Below are 21,588 nucleotides of genomic sequence, written 5' to 3' on the forward strand. Positions count from 1 at the left end.
GCAAAGTTGCTGGTGTTTTATGCACAGAGCCTCTTAGGTCCCAAATGGTGTTATTTTTTATTTTGTGTGCACAAGTCAACATGTTGACTTCTACATTTTATTTCGTTCATTATAGTCTTTAAAAGTCTTAAATTTATCCAATTGAAACTCACAGAAACCTTTAATTTCGTATTATTGTTATTTGATTAGGTTTTGCTTAGCAGTAGTTTCCAGTGTCAGAGCTTTACAGCAGACTATGGAATTACTATTTAAATTTTGATAAAAATCCTGCAGTATGTTAATGTGTAGCTCCGCTCTGATTTGCTGCTTTTCACTGCTAACTAACGTCTTCTCTTTCACTGCTGTTTATTCCTTTTATTTTCCTGCTATGACTTGTCTTTCTTTGTTTACAACTCCCTGCCTTCTCTCCTTCTCTTCCAATCCCTCTAACATCGCTCGCTGCCCTCCTCCTCTCAGTCTTCATCCTTGCTAACGTCTCTGCAGTCGTCCTCTGAGGTGCCCAGTGCTGCAGAGCTGGTTAGCGCCATAGAAAAGCTGGTTAAAACCAAGATGGTGAGTGTGTGTGTGTGTGTGTGTGTGTGTGTGTGTGTGTGTGTGTGTGTGTGTGACGATTGTGTTCATGTTTGGGACCCAAGCATGTAACAGATGTGTGAACAGATTTGCTCTAAAGGGTACAAACCAAAAACATGATGTCGTCTTTAGAGTGAAATCATGAATGACGTGTTTGGGCTCATTTCCCCTAAAGTGAATCTGTGGAGTATCACCAGTCATGCATGTGCACTTATTTGTTGTGTGACGTGTTTCTCTGCAGTGTTTGTGTTTTTAGTAGTTTGTGTAATTGGCCTGAATGTACTTAAATGTGTCTTGTGTTGTGCATAAGTGGCATTTTAGATTTATTGCACTGAAGAAAAGTGCATCTATGTGCAGCACCTTCTCCATCACATTTCACTCATACACTGGCAGCACAGTCCTCAGAGGTTTATTTGGGATTCAGACGCCTGCAGAATGGGGGAGACGAGGATCGAACCCTCTTGTTAGTGGATGACCCGCTCTATATCCTGAGCCCCATATGTGCTTTTAACTTAAACATGTGCCCCTTTTATTTGCCAAACTGTCATTGCTCAAATGCAAATTTTTCTTTGGAATTTTATTCTGTCTGTTTAGGATGTGTCGTAACTTCAGTTTTATTTTGTATTTGAGTAGAACCTTGGAATCAACAGTATGAAACGAGGAGATTTAGCCTGCATTTACTACTATTATTATTTTCTATCCTTTTTTGTTTTTTTCCAACTCTGTAAAGCACCATGAAAGACAGGCACTGTCTAATTATTATTATTATTATTATTATTATATCTCTACTTTTTATGATATAATAATCGAACAGAACAAAACCTGCCCTCACACACAGTGTCCAGTGTTTGTTTGTGTGCTGTTCAAACACACACTGGAATATTAAACATGGAAATGTGGACATTTAAAATAGAATATTCATGTGATTGTTGATCAGAGACTTTGGGCTGCAGGGATCAACGTATGATCCTTATTGTACCTAAACCCCACTGCTGCCCTCTGCTGTCATGAAATAATCTCATCACTCCAATGTTAGTGGGTTTATTTAAATGAACCTTTCTTCTTATTTAACGTCTAAAGACAGAGGATGTAGAGTATTGTTCATATTGTAAAATGCTCTGCGACAAGTTGATGTTTATGTTTTATTTAATGAGGCGTGAAAAGAGAATTTCAGTTATGCACAGTTGTCAGTTTGGTACTCGAGCTGCTTTTTCCGATTGTGACTCCCTCTCGTAAAACACTGACTCTTTCCTCCTCAGACTCTGGAACCAGGAGCGTACCCTGGTTTCTCCTCGCTCTCTCCGCCCGAACAAACCACTCCCGTCCAACCGCGGAACCCCGAGCTGGAGCAAATAGCCAAAGCTATGAGAGGACGAATGTGAGTACTGAAGCGTGTGACCATTACTGCCTCTGCTGCTGCTTTTCATACTACAACTTCTACAAATTCTAACATTAGTACTTTTACTACAGCTTTTATGAGGTGATATTACCATTAGATATACAAGTGCTGTGTCTTTACCACAAGCACAGTGTTAGTGTGTCTCTTCAGCAGGAGAAGAGGCTGACAGATGATGTTACAGAGATCTGTCTTCTTCTGCTCAGGTTTGTTCTGAACGAGCTGATTCAGACAGAGAAGGACTACGTCAAAGACCTGGGCATCGTGGTGGAGGTGAGACGCTCACTGTCTGTGCTGTGGTATTGTCATGACAACACCGTCACTGTTGTGTGTCTTTCTTTATGTTCATTTTTAGTTTCCGGGTTGTCCTCCCCATTCTTAGTTTGATATCTCAAGAACACCTTGAGGGAGCAAATGTCCCGTTGGACTCAAACAGGAACTGATTAGATTTTGGTGGTCAAGGTCACTGTGGCCTCACATCTTTGTTGGCGAAGACTGGAAGTAATTCCAAGTGAGCACAGAACCTCTAAAAAATGTAACCTGGACACAAAAAACTACAAACAACAAACAAAACAAAACTCTTTTTTGCAGTAGCTGCCAAGCTACTTATACGAGTGGCTCTGTATGTTGTTCATCATCATTAACTGACCTTTTCTGACCCCACAGAGTTTCATGAAGAAAATCGAGGATAAGGGCGTCCCCGAGGACATGAAAGGAAAAGACAAAATCGTCTTCGGGAACATCCACCAGATCTTCGACTGGCACAGAGAGTAAGCTCCACATCGGTGTCCAAATACTGGAACTTGGCCCAAACAGGGGCTGACGAATAACATCCATCTTCTGTCTCTGTCAGTTTCTTCGTAGGAGAGCTGGAGAAATGTCTGGAGGACAATGACCACCTGGCTGAGCTCTTCATCAAACATGTGAGTTTAGCTCTCTGCGACAATATGACGACTCTCATTATTTCCAATATATACAATATGTTTGATTAAATAACTTTCATGTGTCTGTGTTGCAGGAGAGAAGACTCCACATGTACGTGGTTTATTGTCAGAATAAGCCGAAGTCCGAGTTCATCGTAGCAGAATATGACACATATTTTGATGTAAGTGATGCTTCGACCATTTGTTTTTTCTGGTCTTTCTTTTTGATAAAGGCTTATCATCATAATCCAGGATGCAGAAATCCTCATCTGAGACTTCCAGCTCTGTAATTATATAAATTTATGGTTTCTCTAGCAGTGTTTTTGCATTATCTGAGGATTTCAGTCAGTTTTTTGTTATATTCTCTGGTGCATGTGATGTTTAATTGAGCGAACACTGAATATGAGAGAAACTTGAATGAAACCGAAGCTTTATGATGCTCTTGGTGTTTGTGTTGCAGGGAATCCAGCAGGAGATCCAGTCCAGACTGACCCTCAGCGACTTCCTCATCAAACCAATCCAGAGAATCACCAAATACCAGCTGCTACTGAAGGTATTCCACATGCAGACAATCAGGAACAATGATTTGAGTTCACAGACAGACTTTTAATCAGCAAAAAATCTCCTTTTAATACATTTTAAGTGCAAAAATTATAATTAAATAATATATAAAATGATTGAGACTGAGATCTTAATTTCCCATGTTGGTTATTGATAGAAACTGTTATAAATACATTTAACTGAAATGTTATTGGAGTTTTTGCTTGACACACTCGTCTGTGTGACCTTCAGGGTGAACTGTATTGAAACTATCATGAACTGAATTTAAATTGTGCTAAACGTTTAAGTTGTCGTCATATTTCTTCTCAGGACTTCCTGAAGTACAGCTTAAAGGCAGGAATTGACTGTGAACAAATTGAGGTAAAAGCACATTTTTATCCATAGTGCAGAAATATCAGTTTATAAGATACATGTACAGTTGATGTTACATCCAAGCCTGAATCCAAGGCTGGTTTATTTTTCTTCCACTGACACTGTTGTTAATCTCTTTGTGTCTGTCTCTTACAGAAAGCAGTCAATTTAATGTCTCAGGTTCCTAAGCTGTGTAATGACATGATGAATCTGGGTCGGCTGCAGGGATACGAGGTTTGATCATCTAAATGTTTGCACACAGAACCATGAAACATCAACAGGTCTGAACGAGTCGTTGACCACGACCATGTCTCCTCACAGGGTAAACTGACCAGTCAGGGCAAACTGCTGCAGCAGGAAACCTTCTTTGTGACGGAGCAGGACGCCGGCGTCCTGTCGCGCTCGAAAGAACGACGAGTTTTCCTCTTTGAGCAGATCGTCATCTTCAGTGAGCTGCTCAGGAAAGGATCATCCACGCAAAGATACCAGTTCAAGAAGAGCATCAAGGTAAACAGAGGATAGGGTTCATCATCCATGAGGAATAACTGATAGTTGAAAATTATAAGTCATAATTTTCAGTCATAACAGACAGTTTTATGTTCTATGAATCTATAAACTTTGATCACCCAGAGTGCTCCTCTCCTCCTCAGGTGTCGTACCTGGGTCTGGAGGAAAGTGTGGACAACGATCCCTGCAAGTTCGTCATGTCATGTCGCGGCTCATCTGAGCGTTTCACGCTGCAGGCGGCCAACGTCGACATCAAGCAAATCTGGATACAACACATCCAGGAAGTGCTGGACGCTCAGAGCAACTTCCTGTCCGGTGAGGGAAACATAAGCAGAATATAAACCTCTGATGCACGACCTTTACTCTTTTTTCGGCCAAAAATTGACAGCGGACTGATCCCTTCAGTTCAATCTACCACCTTCACTTTCTCCAAAACTGTCATCCCCAGAGAAGGAAACACGACAAGAGAGAAATCTAAATGCTCTGTCTGTGTGTGATTGTAGCTCTCCAGTCTCCTATTGAGTACCAGAAGGAGAAAGGCGGAGCAGGTGGCAGCTCGTCACTGACCAGAAATCGTTCGTCCTCTGGGAACCGGCCCAGCATGTCCTCTCACAGCCGGCCGTCCTCCGCTGTCGGCTTCTGTGACAAAGACACAGAGAGAGGGAGGAGCCAGATGAAAGTGTCTACCTCCAACGGTGGTTCGACGTGTTTTGACTCCAGGGTGAGTTTTCGATGAAAAGCCTGCACACACATGATAAATGGGAACTAAATTCTACTAATACAGAATACTAAATTCTGCATATTGGTTTTTTTGGCATAAATCTGGAGCATGTTAGAGAATCAGGCCATGATGCACTTTTTCTCTTTGCTCTGTGTGGAACCTGTTCCTGAAAGCCAAGGTTAAAATCTGGGCTACTGCAGGTGTAGCAGAATACTGTTCAGGTTTATACACACAGGACATGCATACCTGGCCTACTTTGAACAGTTCTGCTCACTTTGTAATTTAGACTACAGAGCTCTCAGATGTTGACCCTCACTTTTGGATAAATGTCCCTAGACTATAGTTTCTCCACTAGTTTCTTTTTAAATCTGGACAGAATGAAAACCTTAAAAGACTCAATTAAATCCAGATGGTTTTATTTGCTGTGGATTATCCAGAATAACCAGGACCATGTTTTCTGGAAAGAGACATTGATGAGTATTTCAGATTCAGTTTCCTGTGTTGAGGTCATTTCCAGACATTAGTTCTTTTTAACATTTATTTGAACTAGGAGCAGAAATCGTCAAAATTTCATTTTATATTAGATTGACAATACAGGTGTTCTATATTCTCATTATCCAGGTGCGACCAAAGTATCTCACTCATTGTTTCCAGTGAAATTTCGACCTTGGAAGATTCAGTTTTTTTTTTGTGGTTTCACTGAATTCACTCTGTGACGTTTCACTGGAGGAGGCAGGAAACTCAGCAGTAAACGTCAAAACATTTGTGCTGCTGTTTGTTTAGTTCCTGTTGGTATGAAAATAAAGTGAACAGGTCGCTGTTTTCCTCCGTCCTCCTGCTCCTCGCTCCTGGCCTCCCTCTGCTCCTCCTCAGGTTGAGGTCGGCTGCAGCAGGACTGTTATCCAACCCACGTAGTGGCACCTTCATGTTGTCCTCATCCTCAATTATCCTCATCCTCTCTTCCTCCACTTTCTCCTCTATCTCCTGTTCTGCTTACTTCATCCTTTCCCCTCCTCCTCCTCCTCCTCCTCCTCCTCCTCCTCCTCCTCAGGACAGCGACGGCGGCTGCAACGGTGTCTCCTCCACCATGCTGGTCACTCAGAACTACTCAGCGCTCAAGGAGAACGAGATCTGCGTCAGTCAGGGGGAGGGGGTGCAGATCCTGGCCACCAACCAGCAGAACATGTACCTTGTTTACCGTCCCGCCAACAGCCAGTCGCCCGCCGCTGAGGGCTGGGTGCCAGGACACGTCCTGGGCCCAGCCGCAAAGTCCATAAAAGACTCTTCCTCTACTTCCTCCTTCTCAGCGGCGGTGGCCGATGCCAACAACATCAAGTAAGTCCCCCCACCACAATCCCACCCAACCAGCACTTCTCTCCCTGCAGACAGATGCACTTCTGTCTCGATGACAAATGAGGCGACAAAACGCTGTCTCCCCATATTTTTTGGAGTCGGCACCCCGCCCTCGTTACTCACTGCCTCTTCCCTCACCTCCTAACTCCTTGTTCCCTCCTTCCCTATCCCCTCCCTCCTTCTCCTCCTCCCTCTTGGACCTCATGGGAGATTCTTTTTTTTTCTCCTCCTGATGTTCTTCTCCTCGGAGGTAAAAGGTACTGAACTGGTCTCTTACTGTCCATCAAGCAGCTTCGGTGACAGTTGTATTTATGAGCCATTGTCACTTGACGGCTCTGTGGCAACTACATGAACTCAAACATACACACACACACACAAACTCTGACAAATGTCCATGTAAACGAGAGCTGAGGAGTTTTCCTGCAGGAATAGACTGGATAGAAATTCTTGTAACCTGTAGGTGACTCTGGAAACACAAGATAAAAACCGTTGACACTTATGTGGAGCTAAAACCAGACAGTCTTATTTCAGTTTCTAACACTTTTTTTCTTTCTTTTTTGTAAATTACTTATTCTTTTCACTGTTTTTTGGAACGAATAATCGCTCACCTGGGGCATTCAGGTGGACTCGGCCCCGTTCTCCGCAGTGGAGAAGATTTATTTTGTTGTCTGTGGCAATCTATACAGAAATTTGTGTTTATTCCTCTTGTTGTTTGTTTGTTGTTGTTTTTCTGCCCTGTAATTATTATTGTTATTATTATTTTACGGACAAAGTTGGACTTATTTCCTCCATTTTGATTTTGTTTATTATGTCGGCAGTTCACTGTACAAAGTAAATTTCGGTTCTTCAACTGAAGCTCTAGAACATTCCTGTTTAAAAAAAAAATCCCTTTTGCACTATTTAAGATGAAGAAAAAATATGAAGTCAGGCTGTGCAATATGTTTCATTTAATGGCAACGGTCAGCATTGTACTGTTGGTAGTGGAATGATAATGATTTTAAATGTATTTTAAATATGTAAAATAAACCTTTTGGACTTGAGCATGAGTTAGCAAAGCGACATGAAGGTGACGTTGTTTTCTTCTGCGTTAGGCTGAAGATGATTGACAGTTTGTAGTTTTTAATATTTGTAAATAAACTACAACAGCAAATGTGACACTGAGCGTTCTGCCTACTTCTGTGTGCACTGTTACACCACTAGATGGAGTGATTTTGTTCAGAATGAGGCAGGTTTGAAGAGACAGAGTTTGAAAGTGATAAAAGATTTTTATCAAAACATTTTCTCCACTTTTTTTCTTGTATGATTGATTTCAAATTTTTGTATTTGTTCTTGTTGTAGTAATATTTATTTTGATATTTTTGTTTTAGTTTGTTTTTACTAACCAACGGTCTGATTCTCCACAAGATATAAAGACATAAAACTGGTGAAAAATTAGAAGATGCTTCTTCAGTTTTCGGAACTGTGAGTGATTAACAACCAAGAAGCCTCTTAAGGTGTCCAGGATTGTTTTAATATGAGATAAGGTCAATACTTACTATATTTAACAGCTTTAAAATGTGACAGGAATTATTACAGGCTCGGACTAATCATTCTATAACTTTTATTTACCTTCATTATTACATGAAACTCAGAAGAAGTTGCTCAACTCAACAATGAAATAATTAGTTTTCAGTTTTAACAAATGCAGATGTTAAATCAGTTGTCGGAACAAATATTCATGTAAATTATAATTCATTAGCACAGGAAACACAAGTGGATAAAGGTTGAAAATGTTAGCATTGTCGTCTTCCCAGGTTGTGTTGGAAGAAGATATTTTACACTTATGTGTGTGTCTCTCTCTCTTTATTCCAGTCTAAATGTTCAGTCTCTCTCTCTCCTCTCTGTCTCTTAATAAAGTCAGACCAGTGTCGCTCTATCCTCCTCCTGTCTAAACGGACCAGAAGAGTCTGGCTGCAGCTTCAGGCAACAACAACACACTCACAACCCTCTGCTACAACAACACAGAAAGACTCACACGTTTAGATTGTACAGACACACACATTTTACACAAACCACAGGGGAAGTATGGAGGTCAAAGGTGACACAGATGATTTCCTATTAATAATTTGTTTAAGGTCACAATTAAATAAGCTTATAGGAATATGAGTGATACAAGATGTAGATGTTCTGCCTATGGACATAATACAACTCTTTCAATTACTCATTACAGTTAAAATTATAAGAAATGTTCTCACAATTATGAAAAATTCTGCATTCAATGATAATTTCTCATAATTGTGAGATAATTCATTGTAATCATTTAAAAAACACCAACATTCAAAGTAAAGGAGGCTTGATATCTGAGTATTTTAGATAATGACACAACCACAATCAACAGTTTAATGACACAACTTGTCAAATATAGTTTTAACTTGGAACCAGTCACTCACTAGTTTGACTCAAATGGAACAAAAATGTTATGAGACATATTTTTTTCTTCAACAGATGTGTTTGTTTTAATACACAATGAGTGTAATAATATAAAACCAACATCCAATACAATATATAATAAAATATACAACAATATAAGACATGTTAACACTTCTATTTGCAACTGTTTTATACAATGTTTCATAAAGTATATGATGACAGTTTAAGTGTTTAAATGCTGTTTATACTTAATATATGTAAATGATGACACCTCATCTCTGCATTAGAAAATCAAGCCTTGTTTCCATAACGACAGAAACATGATATTAAATCACAAACACACATCCGAGTCACTAAATGGTGCCAGTGGTCAGAACGTGAAGTTGTGACCTGGCGGCCATGTTGCCTCTGCAGCCAGACTAAGCTGGACGCCACTGAGCTTCCCTCTGATTGGCTGCTTGACGTTTCTCGTTCCTGTACCGTACAGGAAGTCTCTGTCGTGGAACACGCTGCGTGCCCGGAAGCGCGCCGAAGCCAAGGATGGCACCTCGCTGGGGGTCAGAGGTCACGAGAACGGCCTCTTCCGTAAGCCCAAAGAAACCACGCCCCCTCCCCCTCTCGCCTCCCCTGCCACGGGGGTGAAGGGCAAAGTGAGTAACGTAGGTCGACGGCGCACGCTGGTGATGTCATGTGTGTGTGCCAAAACCCCTCACCTAGCTCCCCCCCCCAACTTGGTTTTCATTTTTGATTCTTAAACTGTGTGGGTGTGTGTGTGTACAAACCAACCAACACGCACAGTCGTTTTTGTGGTTTCTTGTTTTGATCCCAGCAGCAGTTCTCAACCTGCGTTAGTTTATACGAACGTTCACTCAACCAAAAGGTTGCTCATGAAAGTTTTATTTATTTGTTCAAACACTGATCCCAGAGTCTGTGACGGTGTTTAGTTTAGGGACATCGTGAATTTTCTGGATCTCTGCAGCCAATTCAGAACCAGAGATTGAATTAGCATTTATTTGATGGTGATGGAAGTGTTGTGACGACCTGCAGGCGACTGTTGATCAAATGCACAAAAAACCACTTAGCATTTATGTCCAAGAAGTGTGGAACAGAATGCAAGTGGGTGACAACGGATTGTGACATCTGTTGCCATGCCAATGTCCACATGTCTTCTACTGCCATTCGCTGTGTCTCAATGTGGGGCATGAAGAAAGCATCCTCACACTGGGGAGGCTGGACTGAAATGAGACAGATTTCCTTTTTGTGTCACAAGCTTTTCCAGCTGTAATGTTTGTTCCCTTGGCTAGTTTGAGCCGCTCAGCCACCCAGATATCTAGCTTGTTAGATAAATAAAAGATCCTGGGATATGTTGGTCTAATCCATCTATTTGATCCATTAATTGGCCACATTCAAAGACATGCCACTGTGACACAATTGGTCTTCAAATTCAGCCTCAGCTAATGTGTTGTGGCTTGTGCATTCTGTGTAACTCTCCCAGGCCACCGTACATTTCCTTCGATAAAAACCTCACAGTTAAATTAAAAATCCTGCTGTGACTGGGGCCACAAGGTTTCGAGAAAGCGGGGGTTGGATTAACGATGATTAAAGTCGGATCATAATCACACTCACAGAAATAAAGATGGAAATGTTGTTTCCACACATGTAAATATGAACTGGTTGAGAACACTGCAAGTGTTTTTTATTTTCTATTTTATCTTTATTTATTTTACCTGACAACCTTCAACTGCACTGAGTGAAAAATAAAGTCTCTTGTGTTTTTCGTGTTTGATTTCTTTTTCCCTCGCTGTGCATGGGTAGAAGTAGAACCCGGTGACTTTGGATTTGTTTTTACGTTGCTCAGCCTCTTAACTCCTGTTTTATTTTGTAGTGAACTAACATGAGTGAGAATGGGATTAAGTCTTTAGATATAACATTGTCCACAAAGTGAAAATGATAATCTTAAGATGATGTTTCTGTGACTCACTTGAGGTAAAAACTTGAGTTCATGTGACGCTTTATGTTTCAAAGCAAAAGTGCATAAGAAATGCACTTTAAAAAAAACTTGAAACAAATGTTGAAGTTTTATCCTGAAGCTGTGAAAAGAAATAATAGTGTTTTCCAACAAACACACTCTTTGTTCCTGCCTACGTAGAACATCACTTCTTTCTATTTGCATCATGTTTTGAAGCTAATTGAACAACCATCCAGTGACTAACTATTTCTACAGACAACACCCAGTAAGAGTTTAGTCTTAATACATTTTACTTAAAAAAAAAGTATAAAGAAAAAAAGCATTTGAACTCTCTTGCAGAAACAAAATCAAGATTGTTTTCTGTCAAAGCCAGAAATGGAAGTTGAGAAATTGTGGAATGTTTCTTCACCCCTTCTTGCTGCACGATTTCTAAGTTCCTGGATTCAGAAACACATTAAGGCCTAAATTCCCACGTCAAAGCTGCTCGGACTCTGAAGATTAAAGTGCTGTTGCTAAAATAATTCAACACTCAGCTGTGGTTGGCTGCTGCTTCATGAAACTCAGGAGGTGCAGATCTGAGACTGAAGCACAGGATAACGTGAAGAGTGTCAGAGCCGAGTGAACATTTACTGCTGCTGTTAGTTAATATATTAAAGGTCCTAAAAAGATTCAAACCACAGCAGCTCTCAGGTGAGTATCAGCCACTGAAACTAGGTTCGGTGCTGTTCCCTCCAGAACTTTTCTTATTTATGCCTCCTCTTAGCTTACTCCCTCAATTTCTCTTGCATGCCTTCACTCATTTCTCTATTTCTCGCATCTCCTTCCTTTTCCCTTTTGATTTTTCTCATCTCTTGTTTGCTTTCTTTCCTTCTGTCCTGGTCCCAAATCTCCACTCCGCTGCCTTCACTCCATCCCATTCTTAACCTACCTCTCTTATTCCTCTTCCTCCTCTTCCTCCTCTTCCTTCGTTCTCCACCAGGACACGTCAGATGAGTCGGACTGTGAAGATGACCTCGTCCCAAAGACCGGCATGGAGGTACGATAGGTCGCGCACACTTTATGTTTGTGTCACTTCACAACAGCAGAAAATAAAAGAATTAATAATAAACTATACTGTTGTGTTTTTTTTTCAAATATGACGACAAATTTGCAGTCGCACTGTTTCATGTGTCGAAAACTAAATATCTTAACTAAATCAATTCTTTTATTGTCTTAAAATGAGTTGAGTATGTTCTTGACCTCTGCTCCTGCTGATTATAGTTCCTACATTGGGTGTTTGCTTTTGATTTAATGTTTCTGTTTGGTTTATCATAAGGAGCTCAGTTTACTTTGACGTGTGTCAGGATTCACAACTGAAAACTTTTTAGCAAATGTTTGACTTGGACTTCATCTGTTTTCCAGCTTCTCAACCCAAACTTCATCCAGGAAGGTAAGAAACATGAGAAGAAACAGCCTAATATACCAATATATAACAATTTATTAGCATACGCTTCGTTTAATACACTTTATACATTTAAAATGGTGAAATGATATGTCTGATATTTGACCCAATTACTGACCGCGATACTTTTGTTTATCCGAGGACGTAGAAGAAGATATGTTGAACTAGGTCCACAGACTGAAGGCACACTGCCCCGCCCCCACTGACTGCTATAGAGCACTGGTCACCTGATTATTTCATTTTTATTAATATTGGACATTATGTCCATATTGATTGTGTTTAGCACTGCACACACTAATATGTGTGAAGCATATTAGACGAACTGTGCGTGAGAGACGTGTGGAATAGTAGGTAGATAAAGTTTGGTTTTATAGTTTCTTAGTGTCAACAGTGCGTCCATGTGGTATAAATTTGATTAAAGGGTGTGAAAAGCCTCCTGATCTGGATCCACACCGAAATTCAATCGCATCTTTCCTGACCCACACTACATCCTTCCAAGTTCCTGCTAATTAACAGACGAACAAACGCAGATGAAAAATGTCCAACTATCTCAATGTTTGTGGTCGGGGCTGTGCAGTTTTATTCACTAAATCAAAGTGCTTGAAATGCTTTTATCACAGCTAATGAGACTTAGCATGTCTATGTGTTTCTTCTGTGCAGTGGCTCCAGAGTTCCTCGTCCCTCTGTCAGACGTGGTGTGTGCATTTGGAGAAACAGTCGTCCTGTGCTGCAAAGTCTGTGGACGACCCAAACCCTCCGTCACCCTGAAGGGCCCCGACCAGAACCCAGTGACCATCAACAGCCGCTTCACCATCGACATCAGGTAACGTAATTTCTGCTCATCCTGCTTCCTTCCCATCAACCTCTAGACTACTTCCTGATCTCCACACACGATTATCCTTCTCCATCTTTTCTGCATCTTGTCCTCCATCCCTTCACCTTCGTCTTCCTCTCCAGGGACACGGGGGACATCTTGTTGAAGATCTGCAATCTGATGCCTCAGGATACGGGGATCTACACCTGTGTTGCTGTTAATGACCACGGCTCTGCCTCATCCTCCGCCTCTATTAAAGTGCAAGGTAATGCACCTGAATTAAAGTTACATTTAGTAGCTCTGATCAGCAGCGACTCAACTGTAACGGTACTGAGAGATTTTTTTTTGTCTTCTCGCCTCCTTGCAGGTATCCCAGCAGCCCCGGGGCGGCCTGTGGCACAAGAAGCCAGCAGCACGGCGGTGATGATCGACTGGTCACCGCCGACTTCATCTGCCCACTGTGCCGTCAGCAACTACACTGTGGAGTACAGACAGGAAGGTGTGTGTGTGTGTGTGGGTGGGTGGGTGGGTGGGTGGGTATTTTGGAAAATAAATAAAGTATACTGATCATTCTCACTCTTCTATTGCAGACTCGTTGCTATGGCAGCAAGTGGCCAGCAGCAGGGAGGAGTGTGTTCAGATCGACGCTCTGATCCCCGGCGGTCACTATCAGTTCAGAGTGCGAGCCTCCAACCACTGGGGGGTCGGGCCCCCGTCCGAGCCCTCCAACATGGTGACACTGCCCAGCAGCAGTAAGTCTGCAGCTCATACTCTTTCATAGCATGAGCCTACGAAACGTCAATAAAGAGTTCAACATACCTTTTAAGAGATATATCCACAATATGAAATAAAGGTGTTAAAGGGCCCATATTGTGTAAAATAAATGTTCTGGGCTTTTACTATCCGTAATGACTTGAAGGGGGTCAGTAGGGACCCTCAAAGTATGAAAACAGTCACTCCGTGGACTGGAAGCGACTAACCTGCATCTTTCGAAAAAGAAATGACCAATCTGGTGCCGGCCCACTGTGATGTCACCATTGGTTTGTGAGCTGCCGTTTTGAAGCCTCGATTTTATGTCCTGAGCCATTATGGTTTTTAAAACCAGAAATAACCATATATGGTGAAGCAGGGGGTGGAGCCTGACTGAGAGCTCGAGGACACGCCCACCTCCCTGCCACCTGCACCCATTGGATGGTACTAACTGTCAAACACATTGTATCTACTTAACTAAACTAGAGATTGAGGCCATAAACTCCTCAGGTAAATGTTTTCTGACGTTATAAATCAAGTGAGTCATTTTCTCATTTACTTCTGTAGAAACAACCACCGGAGTCGCCTGCTGCTGGTCGAGAATATTTTTATAAACAGTGTGTGTGACCAAAACATCTCGTGCCCACTTATTTACAATATGAAACTCAGCTCGCTGTTATATATGTCGTCTTTACGCTAAGCTAGGCTAATCACAACGATTCGCTCACTAATGAGATTGAAATGAATCTACAAATTTTTTATTTTCAAAGTGTCCTCACGCTGAAACGTTTCTAACATAAACGAGTTTATGTTAGAAAAAAAAAAAAGATTTAATCTTTCAATCCTGCTCCTGTGTTCAGACTCTGGATACGACGGAACAGGAATCCAGTGGAAGGAAAACTTTGACTCGAGCTTCTCTGAGATCTGTGAGATCGGAAGGTAAAGTGTCGCCTCAGAAAAACGCCTCAAACAACACAAACTTGATTATCAGCCCCGATTTTAATATCTGTTAGATATATTCAACCTTTTTTTAATTCTCTGATGTTTGTGGCTACGTCTGTTTTTAGGGGACGATTTTCAGTGGTGAGAAAATGTCTCAACAAGTCCACAAAGAAGGAGGTGAGTCCTAACACACAGCTGAAGCTTGGATGTTTGTGTGGTGAAGTGTTTAAAGGGTTTATTTTTGTTTCCTTTTCAGAAATACACATTTTTGATTAAGCAAAGTTTTTATGTGCTAAAAAAGTTTTATATTATTTGTATTGTATTTTTTTAGGGTTGTAGTAATTTTTCAGTAAAGTTTGTTATTATACAAATTTTCAATTTAGTATACAGTGAAGTTTATATTTATGTATTAAGTGCCAAGCAATGAAGATAAATAAAGTTTTAAGATTATTCTAGGGTTATTCTATTTATTTAATACATATATTTTTTCGTCTTTTCTGTCCAGGTTGCTGTGAAGTTTGTGAGTAAGAAGATGCAAAAGAAGGAGCAGGCGGCTCATGAGGCGGACATCCTGCGACACGCACAGAATCACCAGCTGGTGGTGCTGTTGGACACATACGAGTCTCCCAACTCATTGATGCTGATCCTCGAGCTGTAAGTCTGACATGTCAACTAAAGGTTCTGTTTTGCTTTTTCTACCTAGCTAGCTGGGGATCTAACACCTCAGCCATGTTAGCTAGTGGGCTATCCTGCGTAGCTAAGGAGCTGAAAAACCGTAACGTTACTTTATTTGTGCGAATCAGGCTGGAGGATGGTCGTCTGCTTGACTACCTCGTTGCCCACGATGAGCTGATGGAGGAGAAGGTGGCGTTCTTCATCCGAGAGACACTCGAGGCGTTGCAGCACCTTCACACCTGCAGAGTAGCGCACCTGGATCTCAAGGTCAGAACCACACATGTGCTCTAAATGAATAAAGATTATTTGAACTTTATATGGACTTATTATTCCATCTGTCTGAATCCTGTTTGTCTCCTCTTTAGCCTGAGAACATCATGGTCGACCTTCACACTCCCACCCCGTGCATTAAACTCATTGACCTTGGCGATGCTGTCCAGCTGTCCGCCCACCGCCGTTACGTCCACCTCCTGCTTGGAAACCCAGAGTTTGCCGCACCTGAGCTCATCCGTGGGACACCGGTCTCTGTTGCGACAGACGTGTGGAGCATTGGCGTGTTGGCTTACGTGATGCTCAGCGGCGTTTCCCCATTTCTGGATGAATCTCCAGAGGAAACTTGCGTCAACATCTGCCGCCTGGACTTCTGCTTCCCGGACGATTACTTCCGCGATGTGAGTCAGGCGGCAAGGGATTTTGTGTCGTCGGTGCTACAGCAGGATCAGAGGAAGAGGCCGAGTGCTTCTTCCTGTCTGCAGCACCCGTGGGTGGGTCGTGGGGGCGCACATGGCGGGGAGTACTCCAAGACACCTCTGGACACAACACGGCTGGCCACGTTCATTGACCGAAGAAAACAGCTGCATGATGTTAGGCCCATCACTAATATCAAAGGGCTGGTGAGCAGCAGCATGGGCAACACACTGTGAGACGAGATCTGAGTGTCCGAACATCCGAGAACAAACCATGTGTGACCACCAGGAATGACATCACAATATATGTTAAGCATTTAATTATCTTGAGTATTTAATACTTTGTGAGTGGGAAAAGGATTTGGTGCCTTTGGAGTGAGATTTAATTTTCCTTCCTTGGTCCAAATCTATGGGTTTATGGCTGCGCATTATTTAAATTTGACCAACATTTCATCAAGTCTTTTGTCACCGAGTATCAAACATTACTTTAAACAACTGCCCTACGAGAACCTACAGAAGTAGCTCAGAGAAAATAACCACTGTGAAGAAGCATGATGGCAACGTGTTCGATTCTGTTTACATTAAATTGTTTATTTTTACAGATAAAAAAATGTATTTATTAAAGACAACAGTCTTTTAATCCGTAATGTGGAGCTAAACCTTAACTTAGATCTGAAGAAGGTTGTTTCCTCAACCTGAGACACAATGCTCAGGGACACTTGGCAGTTCCAGAACTGGCTTGTTGGCATCCTCACTAGCCAACTGGCCAAAATAATCTATAACTGAACAGGCTAAAAAGTTATGGAAAGTTTTAAACCACCAAAGCACTCTGTTGTGCCAACAAAATAACTGGCTTGATGTTTGCGTGACCAGCGACTGACATCAAAGAGTTGGTTCGTAGCAAAACTGGTTAAACACTGTGATGAATTATGTTAATAAAGTGTTTGCTGTTGTCTAATTTGAGCTAAATTAAGATCCAGGATCAGTGATAGAGTAGTTAGAAAGCCTTTAATGTTGGTTTTCTTTCTTTGGCTACATAGGGAGTTGAGCAGGTTCAGAGTTCGATGTCTTGCCCAACTGTAATGACGTGATTTTTAGCCTTTAGAGACTAAACCTGGGGGTGTAGCTTAAGGGAAAAAACAAAGTCAACTAGTAATCATACGTTTGTGGAACAGTATGAGGAGAAATTTTTGCATCAACATCAAGAAAGTAGTAGTAAACTCTCTGAAGACCGACTGTTTCAGTATACAAATCTTAACATTGAGCATAAATGCGCCCTGATATGTCTGATGTGACCAGAGATAGTCAGTCAATGGTTTCTGTCAGAATTTGGCATTTCACCCACAAGCAAGAATGTTTAGCTAATTGTGGTGTTGACCATGAGGTGATTCGTCAAGGAGGGAATATGAAACAAGATCTTGCCAACACTAATTTCTCATTGTTTGTCTCAGTTTGGTCACTGTTGGGAATTTTCTTAAAACAGAAAAATAAAAAAAATGAATTTAGATCTTAAATGTCTTCAGTTAAGAAACCAGGACTTAAGGGGATGTTGTACTCGTCTTGTCCGTCTGGCATGAAGCAGATAAGAGGATTACTGGATGGTTCCAGGTAACAGGTCCTGAAACTTAAACCACCAACAACAAATGTTTTCTTGGCTGCATCTGCTTTGGACCTTTCTATCATATACTTATTATTTATCAGACTTATTTATTGAATGTTTGTTTATGTTAGGACTAAGGTTGATCATGCATCATATTTGCAGTCGTGACCTGGACCAGAAGATGAAGTCAAACAATTCACTGAGCTTCTGCTGAAGTGAGCAGGAGCAGAGTTAACATTCTGAACAGTGCCCTGCTCTGACTCATCTGCACTGGACTAACCTGTCATGAAACAAGATGAACTGGCTCGAATGTACCAGCGGCATCACTACCAGGACGGTGTCACCCTGACACTGAGGACTTCTGTACTTAACGTTGGATCGCTGACCACATGGGGAAACGTGGAGGCTGAAATCTGCTCGAAAGAACACAATTTGTTCATATCACTGTTTACAAGAACTTAGTTAGTAGAATAATCAGGGAAAACCTGCATGTCAAATCACCAGGGATGGTTTAGAAGTCCCTCAACATTTGGTGTGGAGGTGAGAAATGAACTCGATCCCTATCGTTTGTACATTTGTCTACAACCACAGTGACAAATCACAGACTCTCGTGTTTGGTTCTCGTTTGTTTGGCTTGTAAATTTGCTGACTGGGCCTCGGACTTAGCAGCCGCTGTGGCTGGAGGATAGAAGAGTCTGTTTCACTGTCCCGTTTCTACTGATGATTGTAATTTCTTGTAGAATGTGTTCTGCCATTATAGGTGCTGTCTTCTGCTTTCACCAAATGCTTTCACATCATTTTGCACCTCCAATTACCCAGTTAGCATTTAGCTTACTGTGATATTAGGCATTTATTTATTGTGCAGGCAGGGGCGCAGAATGTGAAAATGTGAGCACCTTTGATGGCCTCGCACAACAACATCAATACACATCTGCAGGTGTAGTCGTTTGTGTTTACCTGTGCAGCTGATTTGGATCAGTACAGACCCGGGAGACAATCGGGCATCGTATTTCTGCTTCATTTATTCAACTAAAACTGGCTGTGAAAAAAAGGCAACAGAGCAATACATTTTTAGGTAAGACACAGATTATTGTGAATATATAAGTACACTTAATAGACTTATTGATCTCACGTTCAGATTGTTTAATGCTTTCACTTAAAACCATGCACTTGCACTCAGGTAGCTCCTGCTTGTGCTTACATTTGCTCTGCATGTGCTCAAACTGTGCACTTGCTTTGCACTCATATTTTGGTGCTTGGATAGATTTCCTGCGCTCTTGCTTCAGCTCTTCTCTTCGTGCTCATGCTGCGTATTCGCAGATGTGAAAGTTCTGCTCTGTCCAGTCGTTGTTGTGGGAGCTTTAGCTTTATTTCCGAAGATGGTTTAATAATAAAGCGGTGGAGGGCGGCAGTGCATTAACCCGGTTAAAGTAACCACCCTAACGGGTCTCTCATAGATGTAAAGTTAACATCAGTCCACAAGTGGGGGGAACAATTTAATTTGTCAAATGTGGCAGAAGTTTCATTTGTGCATAAAAGCAGCATGAACACAACAAGAGCTGAAGCGCAAGAAATCTGAGTGCAAGCAGGAGCTGTTTGAGTGTGAGCGCAGGGTTTCGAGTGAAAGCATTTCAAAATCTGAACATTAAATCAATAAGTAGAAAAAACACAATAAGCAAAGAGAGGAAAAAACATAATCAGACTTCACAGCTTTGGTCTCACGACACAAGAGCCTGAGCCTTTCATGTAACCTCAGTTTACATTTACACTGAAGAAGTAAATGTGTTGTGTTTTAGTATTTCACTGAAATACTCAGGGTCTTCATGATCTATAAGGTCTAACCCAGCCTGAAAACATGTTCAATTCACCAGAATGTTTAAGTTCGACTGAGGTCTGTATTTCTGTCTTTTTAAATTCATGTGAAACCTTTTATTTATTTGTTTGGATTTAAACTTGTGCCGAGGTGACAGCTTGTAAATGGAGAAAAGGAAGAAATATTAAAACTTGAGAATGCAGTAGTATTGTACAGTATGTAAAATAACAGATCTGTTTAAAACCTGAACAGCTCCACATTCTGGTTTGCTTCAATTCTTTTACCCTGCACAGCAACCGAGGCTGAATTTTAACTTTATGAAGAAGAAGAGTCATCTAAACCACAAGATACTTCACTACAGAGGATGTTCCAGCAAATCAGGTCCTGAATCACGTCACCAAAAATACTTCTCACGCATCGACTGAGTTAAGATGGACAACATGTCTCTACTTCATCCTGTTGTACAGTGAAGCTAAAATGCAGGTGCAGCATTCTTGTGCGTTTTTCTACCCACGGTCTGCGCAGTAGTGATCAGGGGGGTGGAGCCGTGGTATCCAGGTTCTGCCAATAAATGCACTCGACCAATCACGACTCAGCTTGGGCTGTCAATCATGACGTTTCACCACATTTTTATAGCATCAAATAATTTATTAAAACTAAACTTACTGGAACAATTAGCACTTGAACTTTGACTTTTTAGTTTGGTCCATGTCCCATCTGCTCACATGGAGGAGGAAGGCTTACGGCCTATAATGGACCCAGCCTCCAGCAGGCGATGAAGATGATTTGGCTTCACTTTGGGGATCTGCCATTATCATTTAATTTTCAGAAGGGACTCAGACCAACACCCCTCTGGTCCAACTGCTACGCTACTGTGGCTGAAAATATTCAGAGGCAGAAACATCATCACCTTATAGCATGTCAGGCTTAACTTGTTTTGAATTTGTAGATCATATACAAATATAATGTAAATATGACTCATGTAAAGATGTAAATGTACCTGGGATTCTAACCCTGTCCCAATGTTTAGTTTTTATTTCTATCCAGAATCCTAACAAAGACAAGAATCATGTCCCTGCATGTTTCAGACAGACCTTCAGTTCTTTGTCTCAGAAGAGTTAAAACTTCAGATTAATTGTCCCAGTGTCGACTAAGTCCCGCTCCCACAATGCATCTGTCATGGCTTGGTGAGCCGCGTAGCTCTGTGGTGGCTCCACCCTGTTGAATGTGCTGTTCCATCCTGACCTTGTTGAAACGTTTTACAGTCGGCTTCCTTTCAAACTGCTGTATGAGTTACTTCCTCTTGGTCCATACGACCTGCTGGTTTGTTACTCTTTACTAATAAAGAACCTGCTTGTTTGTATTAATGACACTCAATGTCTCATGTTCCCACTGTTGGTTGATTAGTTGATTTGTTGGTTGGTTGGTGTGGATACCCAAGCCCATCAGGACACGTCCAATCAGGCCGGGTTCTAACAAAAATGTTTAAATGATATTAAGGTTTGGTCACTTGACGATCAACCTGATTTTTATACACTGCACAACAACCATGTGTGTCAGGAACAGGGTAACACAAACTTAGCGCAGCAAATTTGAACTTCATTGGGCTCAGGGTCGGGTTCCAACAGAAAATTGCAGCTGGAGCTGCACCGTAGTTTGTCAGCAGGATTACGCAAAAACGCAGAACAAATTACCATGAAATTTGGACGGATTAGACTCGGGTCAAGATATAACTCAATAAACTTCTCAGAGAACAATTAATGGATCTGGAAATTTAAAAACAGGGACATTTAGAGGACTGATCTTCATGAGTTTGATGTATAAGCTCTACAGTAATGCTACAATTGAAATGACAAACTGATTGATTTATCACATCATTTATTCAACATCCCTGAAAGAAACCATGTGATTTACCAAAGTCTGTACAAACAGCTAATCCTGGTTCAGAGTATTTACTGAGTTCAGTAGGATTATCAAAGAACGTTAAACATGTTCACATGCACATTTTTTATTTGGATTTAAGCTTCTAGCTCAGTTCTTGTGGAGCTGAACAACTTTGTAGATATTCTATAAATGAAGGTGAATGAGTTCTTTCTTTAACACAACT

General features: G+C 41.4%; 1 protein-coding gene across 3 annotated transcripts in view; it reads left to right on the top strand.

The window, feature by feature from the left end:
• Positions 1 to 20,844, top strand: part of kalrna (kalirin RhoGEF kinase a) — a 132,749-nt gene extending 111,905 nt beyond the window's left edge. The window contains exons 44-68 of one of the 3 annotated variants that reach the window (XM_035174234.2): positions 457 to 552; positions 1,830 to 1,948; positions 2,173 to 2,239; positions 2,633 to 2,736; positions 2,820 to 2,889; positions 2,985 to 3,071; positions 3,350 to 3,442; positions 3,760 to 3,810; positions 3,958 to 4,035; positions 4,123 to 4,308; positions 4,452 to 4,623; positions 4,812 to 5,029; positions 6,081 to 6,364; positions 9,279 to 9,441; positions 11,740 to 11,796; positions 12,162 to 12,189; positions 12,862 to 13,024; positions 13,159 to 13,280; positions 13,383 to 13,514; positions 13,606 to 13,767; positions 14,626 to 14,704; positions 14,833 to 14,884; positions 15,213 to 15,361; positions 15,511 to 15,649; positions 15,748 to 20,844. In XM_035174234.2, coding sequence (XP_035030125.2) covers positions 457 to 552; positions 1,830 to 1,948; positions 2,173 to 2,239; positions 2,633 to 2,736; positions 2,820 to 2,889; positions 2,985 to 3,071; positions 3,350 to 3,442; positions 3,760 to 3,810; positions 3,958 to 4,035; positions 4,123 to 4,308; positions 4,452 to 4,623; positions 4,812 to 5,029; positions 6,081 to 6,364; positions 9,279 to 9,441; positions 11,740 to 11,796; positions 12,162 to 12,189; positions 12,862 to 13,024; positions 13,159 to 13,280; positions 13,383 to 13,514; positions 13,606 to 13,767; positions 14,626 to 14,704; positions 14,833 to 14,884; positions 15,213 to 15,361; positions 15,511 to 15,649; positions 15,748 to 16,305 — 3,429 coding nt within the window. In that variant the 3' untranslated portion in view covers positions 16,306 to 20,844. The other 2 variants (XM_035174233.2, XM_035174232.2) reach the window with 2 other exon arrangements.
• Positions 20,845 to 21,588: the final 744 nt, after the last annotated feature.

Source organism: Hippoglossus stenolepis, chromosome 13 (genome assembly GCF_022539355.2).
Source record: "Hippoglossus stenolepis isolate QCI-W04-F060 chromosome 13, HSTE1.2, whole genome shotgun sequence".
In the NCBI taxonomy this organism is placed as follows: Eukaryota; Metazoa; Chordata; class Actinopteri; order Pleuronectiformes; family Pleuronectidae; genus Hippoglossus; species Hippoglossus stenolepis.